We start from the raw sequence: 20,963 nt of genomic DNA on the forward strand, positions 1-20,963 counted from the left end.
TGGGCGCCGTGATAGGTGCCCGGCGCTGCAGTCATAAATTTCCGGTGTGTATGCTGGCACCGTTGGGCAGCAAGCCCTACGCACCGCCGCAGCGTGAGACCGCCATGATAGGTTGACGTCAGAGTTGGCAATTCTGCTCGCTTTTCCAGGGTCAACGAACAGGTGTAAACGTCTTTCCTTAAAGAGGCTTGGGTCGCTCCCTGTGCTTGATTGGGAGTCAAGGTCGGCAGTGCCGCATAATGTTCGCTCCAATTACTGGCCTTGCCACTTTCAATCACCTTGTGTGTCATGAGGCTGCTGATGTCCTTGGTTTTCATTCTGTCGTGAGGCCACCACCCCATATAGACTGCAGCTCCGTCTTAGACCCTGCAGTAAGGCTTGGTCCTCAAGCTTTCTCGCTGTTGTAAACCGACCCACACACCTGCCTTTAAACAAGAAACCATCTTGCGAGGCTATAGCTACCTGCCCTTCACATCCTGCCGGCGCTGTTAAGGAGCCGATCCAAATACCCTGGCGCGGCATACCACGCCGTGAAAACATACTTCAGGGGTAACTCATTGCCCCCCCGCCAGCCCCCTACCCGTAGTCCACCCGGGGCCCTCTCTAATCCGCCATGCCTGCAAAGACCCGCGAGTATTACATGACGACTAGCCCAAACCGGGACTTCACCTGGTTCTTCTTCAGGACTCCCACACCCCAGCCGCCAAGGCGTGCGCCAAAACCACCACCACCCAGCAAGGTTCCTCAGATACATCTCGAGAAGATGGCACCGATGACGGAGGGGCTAGGGCAGGCACTGATGACACCTGCCCATGTCAAACCGAGAGGCAAAGTCAGATTGGAACCCAGCAAACCGAAGAAGCCAAACTCGAAACAGACTGGAGTCAAGAATGGAAACCCATGGTCAGAATGGTATGTGAGCGATGACGGCAACTACTTCTGGCGGGCCAGGGAAGCCCGGAATGGTATGTTAGATCGGAAAACCTTCCTAGGGACCAAACACTAACATGCAGCCAGGAACCTGGGAGTACCAGTTTACTCCAGGCCATCAAGAGCCCGCTCCAACCCAAGACAGTACTCCGACATCATCCATCGGTGAACTCAACCGACCTCTCTCTCCTATCGCAGAGCAGTCGCCCCTAGGAAGCCCAACCCCCAGCCTGATTCCGGACCCGACGTCCCCCAAGAACTCCTGGCCAACAATATTAACAGCTTCGACCGGCCACCCAACAGAGGACATGTCAGCTTCCAGCGGCAGGACACTGGTCACTCTCCCCAGAGAGGTAGACGACGGCAACCAGTTTGAAACAACACTTGTACTGCTTGACCTGGCAACCGATTTCCCTCGCACCAAAAACAACGACACCAAAAGAAGCACCAACAAGAGGCCAGTCGGCCCGGTAATGCGTCTCCTCCAAGAGAGCCGCAGCCGCAAAAACCGGGCCAAGACGGAGGCAACCAAATCCACGGCCAACAACAACATCCCATGGACGGCAGAGATGAACGGTGACCAACCGCAGCAAGGGGCGGACCATAACAACACCGGAAGCATGCCCGTGGCCAAGAACAAGATGACATTAACACTCGCTAAGAAGCTGCATGCCAGGGTCAGAGCGGAGAAGGAGCTCAGGGTCGATCCGAAGAGGAGGGTGAAGAATTGGTTGAAGGGAGTTGAGCTTGATCTGGAGCCGATACCGTTGGACGCGGAGGGATTTCCTCTTTATTATTGATGCCCGCACTAGTGATACCCTTTCCTTTTGATACCCCGTTTGATACCCATTCTTTTGATACCCCCTTTCATTTGTTGACATGGGCTGTGTCCCATGATGGTGATCTCCGTCGAGATGGTGGAATGGCGGTTTGTTGACAACACTGTTCCTATCCTTTGTACTTGCGCGGTTGGGGCCAGAATGTAAAACAGGGATGGATTGGAGTTTACGTGCAGCCTGCTGCTACCGTGGCTGCTAGATTCAAAATACAGAGTCTATGAGATAATACGATGCTGATAACAAAAAAACCCTTTAATGATGCTTTATCCTCCAGCGCCTCGCCAAAATAAGCAGATCGTCTATCCCTAACCAAGGACCTCATTTTTCCGTACCAACTAACTCCTTAGCAGCATGCACGGCCGCCCCCTCGGCCACATTCTCCAACGAAGGCTCAATCTCGCCTTGCATCTCTTTCTCCCCCTCTTCCGCCTTAACGTCGCGCTCATCCTTCCCTTTCTCCCTGATCTCCAACTCAGACGGCCCCGCCTTTGCCCCCAGCCCGACAACATCAATCCACTTCCATGCATCCACCTTCTCCTCCCCCTCCTTACACCTCTCAAGAATAACCTCATCCTTCTCCGTCCACTCCCCCTTCATACTAGGATGGCCGCCATCCATCAACGCGGCCCTCCCCGTCGCTGCCACCGGCACGTTGTTCTCCCTCAAGAACTGCAACACCGCGCGCACGTTCAGCCGCAGCACGCGCTCGGGGTTGTCCGACTTGAACACACGCTTCGTCAGCCAGGGAAACAGCACGCCAAAGTCGCTCTGGCTGAGGTGGGCCGACGACTCGACGTAAAAGAAGTGCGGCCGGGCCCAGGACCCCTTCTCCCCCTTTTCACCCTCCTCGCCCTCCCCCCCCTCCTGCCCCCCCTCCTCCCCATCCCCCCCACCCAGACTCTCATCCTTCCGAAACACCCCCTCAGTAACCACCCCCCTCCCCCCCGGCCTTGGCGACAAAATCCTCGCCTTCGCATGCAAATGCTCCGTCCACTTGAAAAACGCGCGCGACTCCACCGCCAGCACCGCCTTCCCCCCCGGCGACGACGACCCTTTTCCCCCCTCTCCCCCACCCCCTTCCACGCCAGAAGAAGAAGGGGACGAGGAGTAACACGGCAACGGAAGCCTTGCCAACGCATCCCCCTCGGCCGCCACCAGCGGGAAGCACCACATGTCGAGCAAAACAGAGGGCGTGTGGGCGGTTACCTGGTGCGCGATGGCGCTGGTGGGGTGGGGTGCGAAGAGCGCCCCGATGCTGGGCGCGTCTGTCTCGGTATCGGTCTCTGTGTCGGTGTCGGTGTCGCTGTCGGCGTCGGCAGTCTTAGCGTTGGTGTTGGCGAGGGGGGCGTAAAACGCCGATTTGAGCAGCTGCACCATGGTGGCGGCGCCGAAGGAGTGGCCGGCGAAGAGCACGCGGCCGGGGGTGTGGATGTCGAGGGAGTGGGCGAACTGGGCGAGGGCGGAGGGGGGTGCGGTGGTGAGGTTGGTGAGTTTGGGTTTGGCGGAGGGGGTGGCGGCGCCGCAGTCGAGGGTGGTCAGGGCTTCGAAGATCAGGCCGAGTTCCCAGAGGCGGATGCGCAGCTGCTTGGTGCGGGCGGACCAGGCGTCGGGGGTCTGGGTGTGGGCGATGCGCAGGTAGGGCACGGCGTGTTGGGTGGTTTGCGGGGCGCGGCTTTGGGGGTCGCGCACGAGGGAGAGGGCGGCGCTGCCGTCGCGGTGCTCGGGGCAGACGACCACGACGCCGTGCGAGGCGAGTGAGCCGGCCAGGTGGCTGTAGGCGTTGCGGTTGCCGCCGAGGCCGTGGGAGAAGATCATGGTGGGCCATCTTGCCGTGGGTCGGTCGGTTGGGGGAGGGAGGAGCGTGGCGTTCTTGTGGGCTGGGATGGAGGTCCAGTGGAGGTGTCGGGGGAGAAAGCTGCTCTCTGTTAGCAATCCGTGCGGGAGGCTAGGAATGTGTTGAGCTTACGAGAGGAGGGATGCTAGGGTATTTCCTGCGCCTAGGAACTGCGCATAGGAAGCGATATGGAGGCGCTGCGGTGCTGGCAGCCAGGATACCCGTTTCCCCTGAGATTCGGGCACGGCAGGGTAGAATATCCTGAACAGAACGGTATGAATATGGGAGGAGCCATCTGGCACAGAGCTCGGGGACTCAAGCTCAGAGATGGGTATCTCGACGTCGACTGTGCCCACTTTGTAGGGACCTAGATATTCTGGGAAGGCGGGTACCGGACTGAGGCTGGACACGAACGACGCCATTGTGTGTGCTACTCGCGAACCCGAGACCTGGGGCCGTCTTGGGACTGTATAGATGAAGGATCCTGACTTCAATGTTAGTGATGAGAAACTAAGATGAATCAAACACATTTTTCTTGGATATGCGACCTACCGCAACAGCTCACGCGACCAAATTCAAGGACTGATTTACAGTCTTCCACTCCACCAAAACGGGGTATAGACTAGAAGAAATAAATGGATTATATATCTGGAATATAAATTGTAGGAGTAGCTATTTGACAAAAACAAGATTCTAGAAAACGCTATATTTACGGCATTCTTGGTGAATATTTGCTTTTGAATCAAAAGAATGTGCCTCGGCAGAAAGCCAAGTCGAGAATTTCCAGGGGCATTTTGAGGTTCCGGTGAGCCCGGGACTCTGGGAATGCTGCGTCATCCTTTCACTGCCCCCCTAGCCCCCCTGAGCTGAACGTTACAGCGGTTGGTTCCAAGTGCAATGGCCCCCCACATCCACCTCGGCGCACGGAGCATGGGTATGCGTGGCATGACGGCGCGGGAGAAGATGGCCCGTTTGCCGTTCACTGCCAAGAGATCCACTTGCGTCGGCCCTGCGTCTGCCTTGACGGCCCGCGCCAGGCCAGGTCCCTCTGATGTTTGCGGCGGCTGCCCTGAGAACGCAAATGCCCGTGCGATCGGTGGCAAAAAGCTCTAACTAAAATCGTAGAGACCCTTAATTGTATAATAGTCAATATTCAGAAACGTAGAATAGGAAATCCCAACTGCAATCTCCATTCCAACGATTGTACAGATCTCGATGCCACAGCAACAGATCCTTGGCGCACATCAGCACAATCGCCACAACTCCAATGATCGACCAACCCTCCTACCCCAGCACTCCCAGCTCCCCCCCCAGGGCCCCAGCACAGCGGTCAGCAGACCACTCCACCCAGAGCTAGTCAGCCACTCTCCCATTGTAACCAGCATCCCCCGATGGCCTTCCTTCCGTCTTCGGCATCACCAAGTCTCCCTCACTCCCTCACCTCCAGCTCTCCTCAACACGACACGTTTCCATTGCTCCGCGCCAGTCCTCGAACCTAATAACCAACAACCATCCCAACAAGCGCAACCATGACTCGTCACACCCCCGAGTTCCTACGGGCACGCAGCTCCAACCTCTCGCTGCGGTCTATAGCTATGGAGCAGTCGATGACGATGCGCGCCGAAGTCGTCGACAACAAGGTCGATGCGAAGGACCTTAGACCCGAGGCTTTCACTAAGCCGTATCTCGACTTCATGACCGAGAACCCCACCGTCTTCCACGCCGTCGACTACTTCAAGGAGAAGCTACTCAAGTCTGGCTATAAGGAGGTTAGTCACCCATACCCAATTGCTTCTTTTCAGCTTGTTCCTGTCTAATACGTTGTTGTGAACAGCTCTCCAGCCGTGACAACTGGGCCGGGAAGCTCGAGCCCGGTGGCAAGTACTACACCACCCGCAATGGCAGCTCCATCATCGCCTTTGCCGTCGGTGAAGCCTACAAGCCCGGCAATGGCGTCGCCATGGTCGCTGGTCACATCGACGCCCTCACCGCCCGCCTCAAGCCCACAAGCAAGAAGCCAAACACACACGGCTATGTCCAGCTGGGTGTCGCGCAGTACGCTGGCGCCCTGAACGAGACGTGGTGGGATCGGGATCTGAGCATTGGCGGCCGCGTCATTGTGCGCGACCCCGAGACGGGCAAGACGACGGCGAAGCTGGTCAAGCTTGATTGGCCCAGTATGTTGATCCGCCCCCAAGTTGACGGATGGTGACCACCCTACTAACACGTATTAGTCGCCCGCATCCCGACCCTCGCTCCCCACTTCGGTCTCAGCATGACCGGCCACAACAACCGCGAGACCGAGATGGTGCCCATCATTGGCCTCGACAACAGCGACATCAACGGCGCAACTTCTTCGTCAACCGCACAGCCCCTCGGTGGGCAGGGTTCCTTCGCCTCTACGCAACCCCCCAAACTCGTGAAGCTCATTAGCAAGGAGCTCTCCATTAGCGACCCCAGCACCATCCTCAACTGGGAGCTCGAGCTGTTCGACAGCCAGCCCGCCGCCGTCGGCGGTCTCGATAAGGAGTTCATCTTTGCCGGCCGCATCGACGACAAGCTCTGCTCCTGGGCGGCCTTCATGGCCCTCCTGCACGCCAAGTCGGACCCCTCCGAGAGCAACATCAAGCTGGTCGCCCTCTTCGACGACGAGGAGATCGGCTCGCTGCTCCGCCAGGGCGCGCGCGGCAACTTCCTGCCCATCACCATCGAGCGCGCCGTCGAGAGCTTGGCCAACAAAGCCGAGAACGCGTCCTTCGGGCCGGGGCTGATGGGGCAGACCTATGCCGGATCCTTCCTCGTCTCCTCGGACGTGACGCACGCGGCGCACCCCAACTTCCCGCAAACCAACCTCTCGGAGCACTCGCCGCGGCTCAACGTGGGCGTGGCGCTGTGCGTGGACGCGTCGGCGCACATGACGACCGACAGCGTGAGCATGGCCATCCTGGACCGCGTGGCGGCGCTCGCCGGCTGCGTCAACCAGCGCCACATGATCCGCAACGACTCCCGCGGCGGCGGCACCGTCGGCCCCATGCTCAGCGCCGCCATGGGCTGCAAGGCCGCCGACGTCGGCATCCCCCAGCTGAGCATGCACAGCATCCGCGCCACCACGGGGAGTCTGGACCCGGGGCTGGGCATCAAGTTCTATAAGGGCTTCTTGGATCACTGGGATGCTGTTGATAAGGAGTGGCGCAAGTAGGTGGTGGTTTGTTGGGATGGGGATAGGGGCGGTGATTTCAAATCGATTCAGAGGATAGATACCATGGACGTGTAAGCTAAGGTGGTAGATACGGTATGGTACGGTACAGTACCTATGGTATGGATGACAGATAGCACGAGCGGTCTTAGACTGTAGCATATGAACAAGACCTTTAATAGACGCCGTTTCTCAGATGTTAAAAATATAAGTAACCGCGTTCGGTATGTATCCATGGGCCCGCCCTGTAATATCCTAAAACCAAAACAGATGCTCGCGTATTCTCTGAACAACAAAACACCCTCGTGTCCGTGTATACCCACCACTCTATTTTCTCTCCAAACGCTCAGCTGTTGTTGGTCCTGCCTCTTGGGCCCTTTGTACCCAATCCCCAGTGCCATTACCCACCGCACACCCGTGTACACACCTATTACTTACTAGCACTTACTTCCGCAACCCCCTCTCGGCCTCCCCTCTGCTCGCCCCCCTCCCCGCCCTTAACCCCCTCCTCTCCTCCTCCTCCTCATCATCATCACTCTTCAACACCCCCTCATCCACCCCACTATCCCCCCCCTCCTCCTCCACCTCACTATCCTCCTCCTCCTCATCCTCACTCCCCAGCACATCGCCCACCTCCTCCCCATCCCCGACCTCCACCGCCTTATCCTTCCCGCCACCCCCCACCACCGGCCGCCTCTTCTCAAAGTCCTGCTTATGCGCCTCCGCCATGGCCTGGCGAATCGACATCTTGCCGAGCGTGTCGGCGCGCCGCCGGCGGAACGTGCCGCCCGGCCGGATCGCGCCGCCGCCTTCTTCGAGCGCCGTCGCCGTCGCCGTGCCGGGGGAGGGGGATGGTGGCATCCCTCCTGCATCGCTGCGCGGGGTGCGTGCCGCGGCTGTGGGTAGCATCAGGGTGTCGGCGGTGCCGGCGGTGCCCGGGCGTCCCGCGGTGCTGGGGTGTGGTGTGGACGGTGCGGCTGGTTTGGATGTGGTGGTGGTGGGGATGGGTGTGCCGTCGAGGGTGGCCACCGGTGCGGTGGCGGCGGCAGTTGCCTCTTCGAGGCTGGGGCGCTGGACGAACAGCTCGAGGGAGTAGGGGAGCGGGGTGTCGCGGGCGGCCTTGTACTGGGCGACATTGGCGCAGTGCTCGTTCTCGACGCGCAGCAGGGTCCACATGCCGCGGCGGACGACCTCGGCGAGGGCGACGAGGAAGGAGACGATGGTGCTGTGTTGGGTGTTGTGGGTGAAGATGGCGTAGAAGATCCAGGAAAAGCGCAGGATGGGGTCGACTACCATGATGACGTAGTAAATCCAGACGGGGCGGATCGCCGTGATGTCGCGGAGATACCTTCGCCGGGCGTTGGCCTGCAGAAGAGAGAAATCCATGAACAGATCCCAGATTGCTGGCGCCTTGTTAGTGGTAAATCCCAGAGTTCAAGTAGGAGGCACCTTACAGCAGTACACAGCGTTGATGGACGCAAAGGCGATGAAGAAGCTCAGGTTGGTGTGCGTGTCACTGATTCGGTAGAGGCTGAGCCAGACAGCGGTCAGGATTGTCATGGTGTACTTTCCGCAGTTGACGAGGTGCGGGAACACATTCCGTGTGTCGCGGTAACGCCTGACGCATTGCAGGGCACGCCATATTGGGGGAAGAGCGGCAAAGAAGCCGAGGAGACGCGAATGCGACGAGTTGCATTGCTCTGGGTCACCCCAACGGTTCGCGTACAAGCAAAAGAAGAGCTCGATGTTCTAGGGAGAGGTCAGCCGATCTGCGAAGTGATTTGGGGTTTGGCCAGCGGAGGGAAGCGGGTGGCTACGTACACAAGTTGCGTAGGTTAACGAACACCAGATATCGCCCAGAAAAAAGTCCCGGAACTCTACTGGGTACAAACCAGACAGAAGCAAGCGATACTGTAGAGATCGTCAGCCAAGTCGGAACAATTGGGGTTTTCGATTGGAGCGGGCGCGTACATGAGAGTACAGGAACCACCTCCTGGCCTTGTGGTGCAAGATTGGGGCCGGAAAAAAGATGATGACCAGCGAGATACCTATCAAGACAACGGGGTAATAAAGATATAACCCCTGCCAATCCCCCAGCCTCGAGAAGTTGAGCCAGATGAACACGCCAAACAGCGCAAAGAAGAAGCTGGGAAACTCGGCCACCTGTTTCCAGTCCAGGAAGTTCCTCGCATCAAACTCGAAGATGAACGGATAGTTGACCTTGTTCTTCGCCCACATCCGGCAATCCAGGGTGAAGAGGGTGAATAGGAGGAGCGCGAGGAAATACCCGCCGTATAGCTGCAGTAAGTAGCTCGTCTGTTCGACTAGGTTATCGTCCTCCTCACTAAACAGAAACTCGGAGCCGTAGATGAGCCCCTGGACGGTAAAGACTGCGCCGATGCCGATCATCAGGCCGCTCCGGAATGCGCTGTCCGACGAATCCCCGTGGCGCTTCTGTAGAGCTCGAAGCTTTCCAGCAGCGATTTTGTGGTTGCCCTTCTCGAAGTATCTGGCATACAAGTCTTCCACGGTACGTATGTGGCCGTCTAGAATGTCGCTATTGACGAACCAGGACTTGTTTACCTTTTCGTTCATGTAGCGGTAAGGCGGGCGGGCGTTTACCGCCTTGTCGTACTTCTTGTTGAGTTTGCGAAACGCCGTCCGGTTCAATAGAGCATATGATTTCAGCAATTCAAGGCCGCGGTAGAATTCCTGCATGGCCAGCTTGAGCTTCCGCTTTGCCGTCCGGTACGGAACATCGTCGCCCTGGGGTTGCCGCACGTAGTCTCGGCCCTCGTCCATTGCCTGACCGGCCATGACGGGAGTCCGTGTCATTTTCTGAAGGGCCTTCGAATTAGGACCGGTCCTGGAGAACCTATCCTTGATCGGACTGATCCAATCGCGATTATCATTTTTGGGTAGCCGTCCTCCAGTATCATCGTCATCGCTGCGACCAATGTTGTGGCCCTGCTTTTTTCTCGCCTTCGACTCGGCGATTTCAGCGGTCCTCCTATTGCGCATCTCGTGCAGCTGTGCTCGAAGCGCAGTCAGACGCTCGGTTGCTTGGTCCTCCTTCTCCTTGTAAAAGGTCTCAGTCTTGTCCAACTCGCTGTCGAGAAAGTTGAAGAAGTCGCGTTCAGCCGAACGAACGTAGTCCAAATTCTGCATCCCGATCTCGGTTTTGTTGGGCGTTTGCCGGGGGGCCGTGGAGCCCGCGGAGAAAAGTCGAGTGACGCGCATGCGGGGTGTCGTAGCTGTTCCGCCGCCGGATGGAAGGGTGAACAACGAAGGGGAGCGGTGGTCCGGCCGTGGGGTTGTCATCGTAGCGCTACGCGGAAAGGGGCTACGGTCGCCCGTGTTCGATGGGACCCTAATCGCGGGGGCGGGGAGTTCGAAATCGTGTCTGTCGCTCGCGCGCGACGGCGTTGGCCCGATGCTGCCATATTGTACGCCGCTTCCTGGTGTTCTGGCGAGCCCCGACCGTTCATCTCCATGACCGGTGCTCCTCCCTTGCTGGACAGCCGTAGACCCGGGTCGTAACGAAGTCGGTTCGCCAACAAGGCCAGCGTTTGGCCCATCTGTTTTCCGCCGGGGCGGTGTGAAACTATGGTTTATCCCGAAAAAGGTGGCCGGAGTATTGGCCTGAGGTGCCTCGGTCCCCCTCCTCGTCAATATCGGCGTAGCATTGGCGCGGTGGATAGCTCGCGTGACGGCTTTGACATGTTTTTTACCGGCCTTGTAGTCGAGGTACTTGACGCGCCATTCTGTTGGTGGGATGGAATGTCAGCTTGCTGCCAGGGCACCTTTCCAAGCCGACGTGTCTGAAACATGCTGGCGATCGCCCAACATCTGCTCCTGTAAATACCCACCACCCAATCGTGCAGGTGGGACAGCCGGTGATCCAGCGCACACTTGTCTCGGCACACGCGAAGGGGAACTGCATATTCGTACCTGGGACGGCGTCTTGATCAAGCTCTTTTGCGAATCTTGGCGGTCGTGTCAGTTCCAAATACGGTCGCCGTGTGCGATAGAGTTATGTTCAGCTAGATTCTTACTTCATGACGTCAAACCGGGCATTGCGGGAGAACCATGTGCGATCAGACGCGTTGGCATGTGCGGTTGCCGAGAGTGCAGAGAGGGCGTCGGAAAACGGATGTGTGGTAGAGCAATTGCAAATTTCTGTGTAATTCGTCCCTTCTCGAGAAAGGAATAGAAAGAAAACCACGCCAATTCGCTTTTCTTCTTGTGGTTTTTCCAGTTTTCCTCTCAACTTTTGGGTAAGAGGCCTTGGCAAGGAACGGTACCTGGCAGCGCCGCTGTAACAGGCATCCGCAGGTGAACCAACAGCCCAAGTCGTGAACTTAGCTCGACCCACAGTGGGGACAGCACAGGTTTGGGGCGATTGGGGTTTCTGTGGCTTTTGAGACCTTGCTGCGGTGGCTGCTGCTGTGTTCCTTCCTTGCAGGACGGACGGACTTTGACGTTCAAGATATATCTCATCCAAGGTTGCTCAGTCGGACTCGGTGATCTCAGCTTCCAAAGCGAGCAAGACACAAAGCTGACCATCACCACCAAGCTGAGTCGGGTAGCGGGAACCAAGCAGTCTCCGAAAGTCCATCCCCGACACAGTGATGAGTTCATAGGTTTGATGAGAGGAAGCCATGTCTCATTCACCGCACCTGAGAGCTCGAACTGGGGACGGACTAACGAAATATAAAGTACGTAAGCAGTTACTGCCCGTATAGTTAGTTGAAACGGCCTTTAGTCGAAACCTTTCCTCCACCGCCTAGCGCGGCCGGTCAAGATAATCTTCCTCTCAGTGTCAACGGGCTCGCCCATCTTCCAAAGGTAAAATCCTTCGTCATCTTGGAGTGTTACAACCTTGATGTGTAGTGTCAGGCTGGTGGCACCAGCAGCTCGCCGCCTGGGCCCCGGTCATGACCGAATGCGCCGGTCCTAATCTGAGTATACCGAGACCCTCGGTACTACGGACGTCTTAACGTCCTTTCCTGTAACCCCACGCTGGCACCACTTCAACTACATAGAACGAATTGAAACTGGAACAAGGCGCACGCGCGATTTCGTGCCTGGCTACCGAACCGGGACGACCCTCGCACGCCTCGCAATGAATAACTTATCGGATGAGGGACCAGAGCGGAGCAGAGACAATCTCCACACAAGGCCCCACAAGCCCCGATGCCCCGCAAGGCCCTCGCTTACATGCACCACGCCCGAAACTGGGAAGCATCATCATTGGCTAGTACCCGTTCAAACTCGCCGATCAGCCCCGACCGATCAGCCGTTTTGTGGCTGGCGCATGTCGCTCGCCAGCGCTGTGATGGCGTTTGGTGGTGACTTGCGATATTTTGTCTCATGGCAGCGCCTTATTTCCACATCAAAGTGGTGGCAGCTTCATGCTCGTTGCCCGATGATGGCGCCAAGCTTGATTTTTCCCGCGCGAGCGCCGGGGAGAGCGGCATCGGCAACAAGGAGGAGATGCTCCTCGGTTGCACTGTCGCCCCCCACGGTAGCAGCGAGCGGGTTCCAATGAGATGCCCCAACCGGACACACGCCCCTGGTCGACCAACCAGTGGGCGGATAAGACGGCTGTGTTGACCACCTGCAAGGCTGGCCTGAGCGGCAAACCAGAACCGCCATTGTTTGTCAATGGCAAACCAGACTTGAGCCTGAAAAAATGACAGTGTTGTGCAATAGGCGAGTGCGACTCTAGGTGCAACAGTCCAATGTGCGAAACTGATGACGGAGCGTTTTGCCGCCTGGGTCGGTTTTGATGTTGGTTTCGCGAAACAAAGGTACGTTGCATCTGTGCCTCAGCGACCATGTTTCGGAGCTGCCATAAATACTATGACGGATGCTTGTAGAGGATGTCAATGCGATGCTGAGCCATAGCCTGCGTAGGCTGCAATTCCAATCATAAACTAAAACGCCGCGTCAATTTCGTCACTTCGACCGGTCAATGATAAATTTTCGATGAAAGTGGACGGCAACGGATTTGGCATCCCGCCAGCAGAGCTACCCCACCTCCGCATGGCCTAACCCCACCCAGGTTCAGCTCATATCGTCAACCAGGCTGATCGTAGCCCGATCTGAGCCCATGTCGATGGTCTGATATCAGTCCCGCCCGCTACGCTGAGCAGAGAAAAAAAAAGTACTGCTCAATTCATCTCGGTCTACGGATAGTTATTGCTTTGTCCTGGCGGGCAGAGTTTCGTCCGTTGGCGACGCGCTCACCTTGCAAACGGCCTGTTGGTTGACGGTCGACGACGACGCTGCCTGATTCGGAAACCCAAAGTCTACTTTTCATTTTAGGTAGGTACTTGGTTTCCTTTTTTTTTTCTTTTTTTTTCACTCAGTTTTCTTTTATTTTATTTTCCTTCTTTTTCGTTTACTCGGTTTCTGTTATTTGATTTCCTTTGCCCGGTTTACCTCTTTCTCTTTGCTGGGTTTTTTTTTGACTTCTTTCCCTTTTCTTGGCTCGGATCATCTCCACACATCACATCATCGAACAAGGGCCGTGAACAGGGCCGGGCATGCAACGTGGGAGCCGCCAAGTCTGACCGGGCGCTTTTGATTTCAGGTCACATCCACATCCTTTCTCCTCTTTGAACAAACAACCTGAACTCTCCCCCTTCGCAACTCCTCAAAACCTGGCCACACTCGTCGTGCCAGAATTATTCCCAATTTCCAATCACTGATCAACGCGAAGCGAAGCGACCAAACTTTACTGCGCCCGCAGCCTATTACCTGCGTCAATCGTTCGATCACTGCATACTTAGCGTGATCTGCGCTGGCCGGAACCTCCGTGCACACAACTCAAATTCGTCAGTCGACCTATAACCCCGACCAACGACCGCCCACCCGATACAGAAACCGACCGTTGCTGTCGGCGTTTGAATTGAGGCCCATTTACCAGTGGTCGTCTCCAAAATGTCGCACGGCTGGCCGGCCGAGCCGGCGTACGACGCCCAATATACTCGCCGGCGCCCGTCGCCCATGGATCGTCCTGCGAATGTGTCTTACACTCATAGCCGCACCAGAACAACATCTTCGAATACATTTCCGGCTGGCATGCAGGGACCGTACCAGCCAAATCCATACCAACAGCAGACGCATCTCGCACAACCCCCGGTGAACCACCAAAGGCGCTCGCCGAGCGTCAATACTTTCAGCACCGTTTCGAGCGGCGGTGGGATGGCGCCGCCGGCAGCATACAGGACATCACCGACGTTAGACGTCAGGAGATCCACGTCGGGCCGCTCTGGAGGAGCATCAAGTTCACCACAGTCTAGCTACGTCGCGCTCCTCCGGAAACAAAAGGCCACGGTCTGGTGCGATCGCGCACAATATGAAGACCCCAGGTTACAAGCGCAGCAGAAGGCGGCAAGAATGCGTGCGAATCGCGAGATCGTGGGAGCCGGCAGTGGCCTCGGTCTCGGACTTGTCAACGCGGGACGCACTTCGACCGGTCTTAGCTCTACCGGTGGGAAGGTGGCCGCTAAGATCAGGCATCACGGCAAGCCCACCGTCATCGGTTACTCGCCGGGGAGCAACCTCAACGGCGTGGGTGGCGTTCCTCTCCGTCTCAGCGCGACCGAGGTGGAGGGCGAGGAGAGCGAAGAGGACGAGGTAGCCATTCAGAAGCTGCACCATCGGAGAACCGGCAGCTCCGGGCGAAATAGCACAGCTAGTGGCAGGAGGGCCATGGCGTACCGCTCGTCTGGAGGCATCGGGCCCGCAGGTGGAGCTACGAAGTGGAGCCCTGGCGGTACCCCGGAGCGGACGGGATCCATGGTTGAGGACAGGCCGGTTGATCGAACGCCCCCGGTGGACGACTCGGCCAGCGGGAAGGCGAGGAGCTTTGCCAGCGGCAGCAGTGGCGAACGGCTGGACAACGTCCCTGAGCTCAGTGGCAACTCGGCCCACCTGGCCAACAACAGCATGAAGCACGCTACGGTGACGCGTGAGAAGAGCGTGAAGAGCGTCGACGAACTGAAGCGACGAGGGAGTGTGGACGAGCGCACCATGACGCTGTCCGCTGGCCGACTTTACATCGCAAACCCCGATTAAGAGGCCGCCGGCAAGCGTCAAGAAGCCGAGGGGGTCCGGAATATCTTCGGCCGCCCGTTGACTGCCCCGCCTTTCTTTTTTTTCATGCCTCTACATCAGGCATCTAATCCGGCCATTTCAGGCCGTGCATATTCTGGCGTTGGAAGGGTTTAGCTGGGCATCACGATCGTTTCGACCCTGTCATTACCACTTTTAGGTGTTTTTTTTTTTCCACTCAGCCGCTCGCTACTCGGATGCGGCTTTCCTGTCTGATAATACCCGACGGATTCAAGGGGTCATGAACTGGGGGCATGTTCAAAATGGCTCATATGCATGGGATGCCGGATGGGGGAGGTTATCTGGACTTGAGATACCAATCAATGCCGAGAATTTGATATTGTCTTCATCCTCATCATCACCAACAAGCAACGGTCACGGTGTTCTGCAGTGACTGACTCGGATTTCGTGGAGGCTCTGTATTTCCTGAGAATGATCCAGAAATCGATGACGACAAAGAACTGGTTTGTTCCCGGTATTCGTGATAGCGAACCCTTGCAAGTTTGGAGTTGACCTTCTGATTTGGGCGCACTGGCCTTGGAAGTCGATCCTACATATATGTCCGCCTGTTAAGTGTCCGGCCACAAACTGGAAGTGGTCTTATTGCCGAGATCCAGTGAGCAGACCTCCACGGTAACTATGCTCCCTAAGGACAAAAAAGCCGACCTCCAAGTGTCATCGCCGACGAAGCCTTCGACGAGAGGAACGAAAAAAGCCATTGGGAAGCCCAAAGTCGACCTTTTATTTAATGTAGTTCCTTTTAATTTCCTCTGCTAGGTTTTCCTGACTTCTTTCTCTTCTCTTGATTTCTTGCTCGGTTTTCGAGTTTCTCTTTTTTTGGCCAGCGGGTGCTATGCAATAGTAGAGTCATTAATGCACAAGGCCATTGAGTCTTCTCTCGGACATGCTACGTTCCATGCGTCCTTTCACGCCGCATCAATGACGAGACAAGACTGCATGGGAAGTACCAGAACCGTGCTCAATTGATATCCACATGACGTAGTCCCAGCTAGTGAGCACTGTTAGGCTGGAATTGGATCAAATCACAGGACACATGCAGCACTTACTGTGCAGAACAAATAGCAGTGATTAAGAAACTTGACATTGGAGAGGGAACTTGTGCCCAAATTCAGATTAGATGTGAGAATGGATTAGAGATTAGCTCTGATGTAACGAAACAGGTGCAAGCCCGGCTCTGGCCGAGGATGTGCGTAGAGATCAAGGTGAAAACAGCTTCATGACTTGGGCCATATGGGAGCCCCAGAACATGTTATTATCTCAATTTTGGTTTATTTCCTGAGAAAGTGAATGTAAAGTCTGTGCTTGTGGTAGTCAATGTAATGTTCTGGTTGAGAGGTGTAAGCCAACCCGATTGAGCCGGTTTGTGGATTGAGCCACATCATGCGCCACACTGGGAATAACGCGAGATTTGCACGGTTTAATAAAGGAGGCGCGAACGAGACGCGTTTCCCCAGGCTTGCACCGCAGCTCAATTTACCAATCGTTGCCTACCAAAGCAATGTAACTCCACATTCAACCCCCAAACAGCGAATGGCCCGTTGAGTTTAGTTCACGACAACATCATCGACGACGACCCGTGGCTATGATCTAGCCAATTTCTTAGTTTTATTCGCATTAGACTCTTTGATCAACCTATCGAATTTCACTTACACCATCTATCGCGGGGAACCATTCTCGATGTCTCTTGTCTCCATGTCCACCGAAGCCCAAGACCGGGAACTGGCGGGCAGAAAAAGATCCCATGGTGATTTCCTTAACCCGGAGTCATGCGGGCCCACGGCATTCAGGGACTCAGATCACTTCCAGACCGACCATTCATTGAGCGACAGTAAACAGTACCCATCCCTCCTTGAGACGATGTAGACTAACCCTGGGTTTTCTGACAGAAGAAAATGATGTCCAAGGCACCCCCTTTGAGGGTTTGGCTTCACCCCACGCAAAATCGAGTTCTAGTTTGAGTGAACCAGCGAGCAGTCCACTCAACCCCAGATCCCCCTCTCCTAGCCCAGCCCCGGCGAATCCCTCGACACCAGCACAATCTACTTCAGCCACAGTCAAATCATCAGCACAAAAAGCGACAGCCGGTGAGCCGCCAAAAAAGAAGCGGCTAACCACCGAAGAGAAGGCGGCCAGGGATGCTGAGAAGCGCAAACGGGACGAGGAGCGGGAGAAGAAGAAGCGAGAGAAGGACGAAGCCGAGAAGCTAAAAACACAACAAAAGGCCGCAAAGGCGGAAGCTGAGAAGCTGAAGGCGCAACAAAAGGCTGAGGAGAAAGCCGCCAAAGCCGCTGACAAGGCAGAAAAGGAACAAGAAAAAAAGCAGCGAGCCGAGGAGCGTGAGAAAAAGAAGCGGGAGAAAGAGGAAGAAGAGGCTAAAAAGGCACGCAGCCAGATGAGGCTCACCAGCATGTTCAACCGCACGGCAATAACCCCGAAAAAGGAGGCTGCTTCCAAATCCGACAATGGCCAGTCAACCGGTGCTACGGCGAAGAACGAAGCGAGGGAGGCGTCACTTTACGATCAAATGTTCAAACCATTCTTCATCAAAGAACATGTCAAACTGGCCAGGCACTCCCTAGAGATGGACGAAGAGACAAGAGAGGCCAAAACCAAGATTTTGGACGAGTACCTCTCGGGGAAACGCCAACATCCAACAACAACCTTTGAGCCGCTAGAGGCACTGCAGATCCCATACAAGGTCTGCCGTGGGCGTGTCTATCCGAGCGTCAAGAAAATCATGAGCGAGTTCGAAAGTCTTTCTACCAGCAATCCCTCCGATCAAACCACAGAATCGCAGAACGCGCAGATGAGACACACCCTCGAGGTTCTGAAGTCGGTGCCGATTAAGTCCATCAAATTTAGGGAAGACGTGAGGCCGCCATACATCGGCACCATCAGCGGCCTACCACCAGGTGTAAAGAGCCTCCAGAAACTTGCCCGAAACCCAGTCTCCAAAATTCTTCCCCTGAACTACGACTATGATTCGGAGGCAGAGTGGCAAGAAGAGGAGGGCGAGGACGTGGATGACTTGGACGACGACGAGGAGGATGTGGAGTTGGACGAAGACATGGATGATTTCTTGGATGACTCCGAAGACGCGGGCCCAGCGAGGAGGGTTTTCTCTGGGGGCATGGAGCCCGAGAGCTATGGGCCATGCTGGGAGAACCGCAATCGGAGCTTGACCGAGCCGAAACTGTACAAATACCGCTTGGAATTTGTTCTAGGTATGCCGCAGAATATTGTGCTTCCCCTGAAACAACCCACTAACATAATGTAGAACCACTCGAACACCATCACAGCATCGACCCTTTCTCGACCAGCTACTGGGAGTCGCCCAAGCCGAAGGCCGGCGCAAGTAACGAACCCTCTGCCGCGTCCGCATCCACGACCACACCTGCCACGACTGCTTCTGCTTCCTCGAGTTCAGCCCAGGACGCCCGTACCAACCCGATGGCACCACCCCCCGCCCCGGCAGATGCTTTCCAAGCTCTTAACCCTGGAGCAGCGGCGGCGGGTTCTAAGAAGTCGCAGCAGCCGCTGCCATTAGACATGCAACAGAAACTGAAGGACCTTGTGCGCTCCATGCCAAACCTCAGCAAGGTCGGCGTGATCGAGCTGTTCGCGGCAAGTCACGCGGGTTGCTCAAGGAACCAGATCAAGACCTCGTTTGATGCGATATTCGAGAAATCGGGCAAGGTGTTCAAGGTCAAGGGAGAATAAACGGCTCAGCCGTCATGCCACGCGAGCGTGGATGCTTTGCTCTTGGGGGTTACTGCGTCAGAGGAGTTGGGCATGTTTATAGCGGATGGCGTTTGGTGGGTTGGTGAGGTTGCTCTTTATTTGCGGGATAGAGTCCCGGGCGCAAAATACTCGGTAGAATGGGAGGCCTGTGGAGAGGGAGAAGTGGGTGAGCCACGTGCCACCGAAAAGTATATGGCATAACAACCGGACGGACGCATCGGTGTCCTCGAGGAGGGATATATACAGCGATAGCAAAGGGGCTCATTCATTTTCCCTGGGGCCGTTCTGGCTGGAGTTTTTTGCTGGCTACACGGTTACATATGGCGGAGAAGATATACTTCCCCTTTTAACGAATTCTTTTCTTCATGTCTACTAGAGTTCGCTGTCCAAGCCCGATACTCACTAGCGAAGGGCGGTTGCAAGAGGTCACTAAGAATATACATAGGCAGGGGTGAACCGTGATATTTTCTCTGCTATCAATACTTGCGCTGCGGTTTCTTCTCCGCGTTAGAACCATTAGCTGATCTATTCATACTCCCAAAGTCATACACAGTAATCACGTCGTCACCGATCTGGTTATCATACAGAAGAGACCAAGCTGGAAGCTCCAGCCCACCACTAGGAAAAAAGGACCCCGGGTATCAAGTCATTAATTTCCATCCGATTCTCAACGCCTGGCACCAAAAAGCCATCTATGCCCCCTCCGGTCATTCAGCCACGGGGACCTGTTTTCATCTGGAAACCCAACCAATGCCTCCCTCTCTCTCAAAAGGAAAACGAACCGGCCTAGAACTTGGTCGGGATAAAATGCTGCGAGTCCTCTCTCTGCTGGGCAGCGGACTGTGGGAAGGCGGCGATGCCGGCCACGATGCCGGCGGCCATGAAGCCCAGGGAGATGATGGACCAGATGACGCCCCAGCACTGCGAGGATCCGCCGTAGCGTTGGGCGAAGACGCTCGCGTCCGAACTGTTGACTTTGCGGAGGATGAGGTCGTCGCACTGTGTGTTAAGGGTTAGTATCGCCCGCAGCACTCGGATGGAAGAAAAGGGGGCGGAGGGGAGGGATGAAAATGAATGTGAAGGTGGGGGGAAGGGCGAAAAACTCACGATATCCCAAACGCTATACAGCGACGACATAACCCCAATAAACAACACCACGAACCGCAACGCCTCCGCATGCGCAATAAACCAACACCCCACCAACAGTCCCACCGCCGCCAGCACCGTCCCAATCGTCAACCAATCCCTGCGCCCCCACCACAGCGTCAACAAGAAACACACCCCGACCACGATACTCGCGATCTTGCTCGCGTTGATGTTGAACCCGGCGAAGGTCAGCAGCGCGCCGATCAGCGACGACCCCAGGTAGCCCGCGGGGAGCGTGATGGCGTTGCGCCCGCCCTGCATGTGCGTCACGCCGCCCTCGCGCGGGTCCAGGCTGATGGACTTGACCCGGCCGCCGGTGAGCACGCACGCGAAGGCGTGCCCGAATTCGTGGAAGGCGATTACAAGCATCTGTGAAAGGGGGGGTTAGTGGTTGTTGGGAGGGGGGTTTGGCGGGGTAGGGGTGTGGTGGTGGGGAGAAGTAGCGGGCATACCTTGAATGGCCAGAGAATCCACTTGATGTAGGGGAGGTTCCATAGGAGGGCGATGGCGACGACGTAGGCGGCGATGACGCCGAGGGTGACCTTTTGGGCGTCGTTGACGGTCAGGTCCCGGCGGGAGAGGGCCGCAGAGGAGGCTGCGACGGAGGCACGGGCGATGTGTGGGGCGGCAGCATGCCAGGCCCGAGAGGCTATCGCAGGACGGAGGGCCGGAGGGGCCATCGTGGTGGTCGGTTCGTTATCGGGGGGTTTTGAGGTACGGATGTGGCTTGTGTAACTTTGCGTATTGATGGGACGGTGGTATTGATGGGATGGTGTAAGCACTTTTAGTGGATCGAGGTTTTGGTTATAATTGACCAAGGTTGACGATGGGTTGCGCGGTAAACGTAAACGAGCGTCGCCGAGGTCGTTGGTGTTTTGGTGAGTCCAGGAACAAAGGGTAAGCGCATTCGAGAAACAATCAAAAACAGCTGACACGGCGGAGTTTTGTTGCTGGTTGTCGAGCTGGGCTGCTGGGATGCTTGCGCGTCCAAGGAGGCCGTGCTGAGAGGCTGCGCTGCCGATCGGATCTGTTGGCGGGTCCTTCGTGGTCGCATGGGCCGGGGGTGTTTTAGCGTGTCTCGGCTAACTTGGCAAGTACCGCATCCTTTCTTGGGGCGGCAAGGCACGTGCAA

The 20,963-nt window shown here is 56.3% G+C and overlaps 7 protein-coding genes across 7 annotated transcripts; 4 read left to right on the top strand and 3 right to left on the bottom strand.

The window, feature by feature from the left end:
• Nucleotides 1-202: 202 nt before the first annotated feature.
• Nucleotides 203-1,924, top strand: F5144DRAFT_531017 (uncharacterized protein). The gene is made up of 2 exons (XM_066786934.1): nucleotides 203-965; nucleotides 1,018-1,924. Exons 1-2 carry the CDS (start codon nucleotides 614-616, stop codon nucleotides 1,728-1,730), a joined length of 1,065 nt encoding a protein of 354 aa, XP_066645288.1. The 5' UTR covers nucleotides 203-613; the 3' UTR covers nucleotides 1,731-1,924.
• Nucleotides 1,925-4,386, bottom strand: F5144DRAFT_611637. The gene is made up of 3 exons (XM_066791696.1): nucleotides 4,156-4,386; nucleotides 3,736-4,091; nucleotides 1,925-3,684 (listed from the first exon to the last, which is right to left on the bottom strand). Exons 2-3 carry the CDS (start codon nucleotides 4,023-4,025, stop codon nucleotides 2,088-2,090), a joined length of 1,887 nt encoding a protein of 628 aa, XP_066645289.1. The 5' UTR covers nucleotides 4,026-4,091; nucleotides 4,156-4,386; the 3' UTR covers nucleotides 1,925-2,087.
• A 346-nt stretch (nucleotides 4,387-4,732) lies between these two features.
• Nucleotides 4,733-6,990, top strand: F5144DRAFT_531020 (peptidase M18). Its single transcript, XM_066786935.1, has 3 exons — nucleotides 4,733-5,372; nucleotides 5,438-5,780; nucleotides 5,838-6,990. Exons 1-3 carry the CDS (start codon nucleotides 5,133-5,135, stop codon nucleotides 6,800-6,802), a joined length of 1,548 nt encoding a protein of 515 aa, XP_066645290.1. The 5' UTR covers nucleotides 4,733-5,132; the 3' UTR covers nucleotides 6,803-6,990.
• Nucleotides 6,991-7,243: 253 nt separating this feature from the next.
• Nucleotides 7,244-10,817, bottom strand: F5144DRAFT_486689 (SPX domain-containing protein; the record flags this gene model as incomplete). The annotated part of the gene is made up of 4 exons (XM_066785565.1): nucleotides 7,244-8,202; nucleotides 8,644-8,710; nucleotides 8,771-10,563; nucleotides 10,751-10,817. Coding segments are annotated over 4 exons (2,886 nt in total), but the record flags the coding sequence as incomplete, so codon positions are not given.
• A 2,930-nt stretch (nucleotides 10,818-13,747) lies between these two features.
• F5144DRAFT_601695 (uncharacterized protein) lies at nucleotides 13,748-14,887 on the top strand (the record flags this gene model as incomplete). Its single annotated transcript, XM_066791162.1, has 1 exon — nucleotides 13,748-14,887. One exon carries the CDS (start codon nucleotides 13,748-13,750, stop codon nucleotides 14,885-14,887), a length of 1,140 nt encoding a protein of 379 aa, XP_066645292.1.
• A 1,526-nt stretch (nucleotides 14,888-16,413) lies between these two features.
• On the top strand, nucleotides 16,414-19,128 carry F5144DRAFT_509861 (chromatin assembly factor 1 subunit A-domain-containing protein). The gene is made up of 3 exons (XM_066786524.1): nucleotides 16,414-16,772; nucleotides 16,831-18,168; nucleotides 18,222-19,128. Exons 1-3 carry the CDS (start codon nucleotides 16,622-16,624, stop codon nucleotides 18,662-18,664), a joined length of 1,932 nt encoding a protein of 643 aa, XP_066645293.1. The 5' UTR covers nucleotides 16,414-16,621; the 3' UTR covers nucleotides 18,665-19,128.
• On the bottom strand, nucleotides 19,129-20,875 carry F5144DRAFT_569425 (peptidase M50B-like-domain-containing protein). The gene is made up of 3 exons (XM_066788696.1): nucleotides 20,284-20,875; nucleotides 19,793-20,200; nucleotides 19,129-19,684 (listed from the first exon to the last, which is right to left on the bottom strand). The coding sequence occupies exons 1-3, from the start codon at nucleotides 20,509-20,511 to the stop codon at nucleotides 19,472-19,474; spliced, it is 849 nt and encodes a 282-aa protein (XP_066645294.1). The 5' UTR covers nucleotides 20,512-20,875; the 3' UTR covers nucleotides 19,129-19,471.
• Between the last annotated feature and the right edge of the window lie 88 nt (nucleotides 20,876-20,963).

The sequence above is a fragment of the Chaetomium tenue genome (assembly GCF_020726465.1).
Source record: "Chaetomium tenue strain MPI-SDFR-AT-0079 chromosome Unknown F5144scaffold_3, whole genome shotgun sequence".
In the NCBI taxonomy this organism is placed as follows: domain Eukaryota; kingdom Fungi; phylum Ascomycota; class Sordariomycetes; order Sordariales; family Chaetomiaceae; genus Chaetomium; species Chaetomium tenue.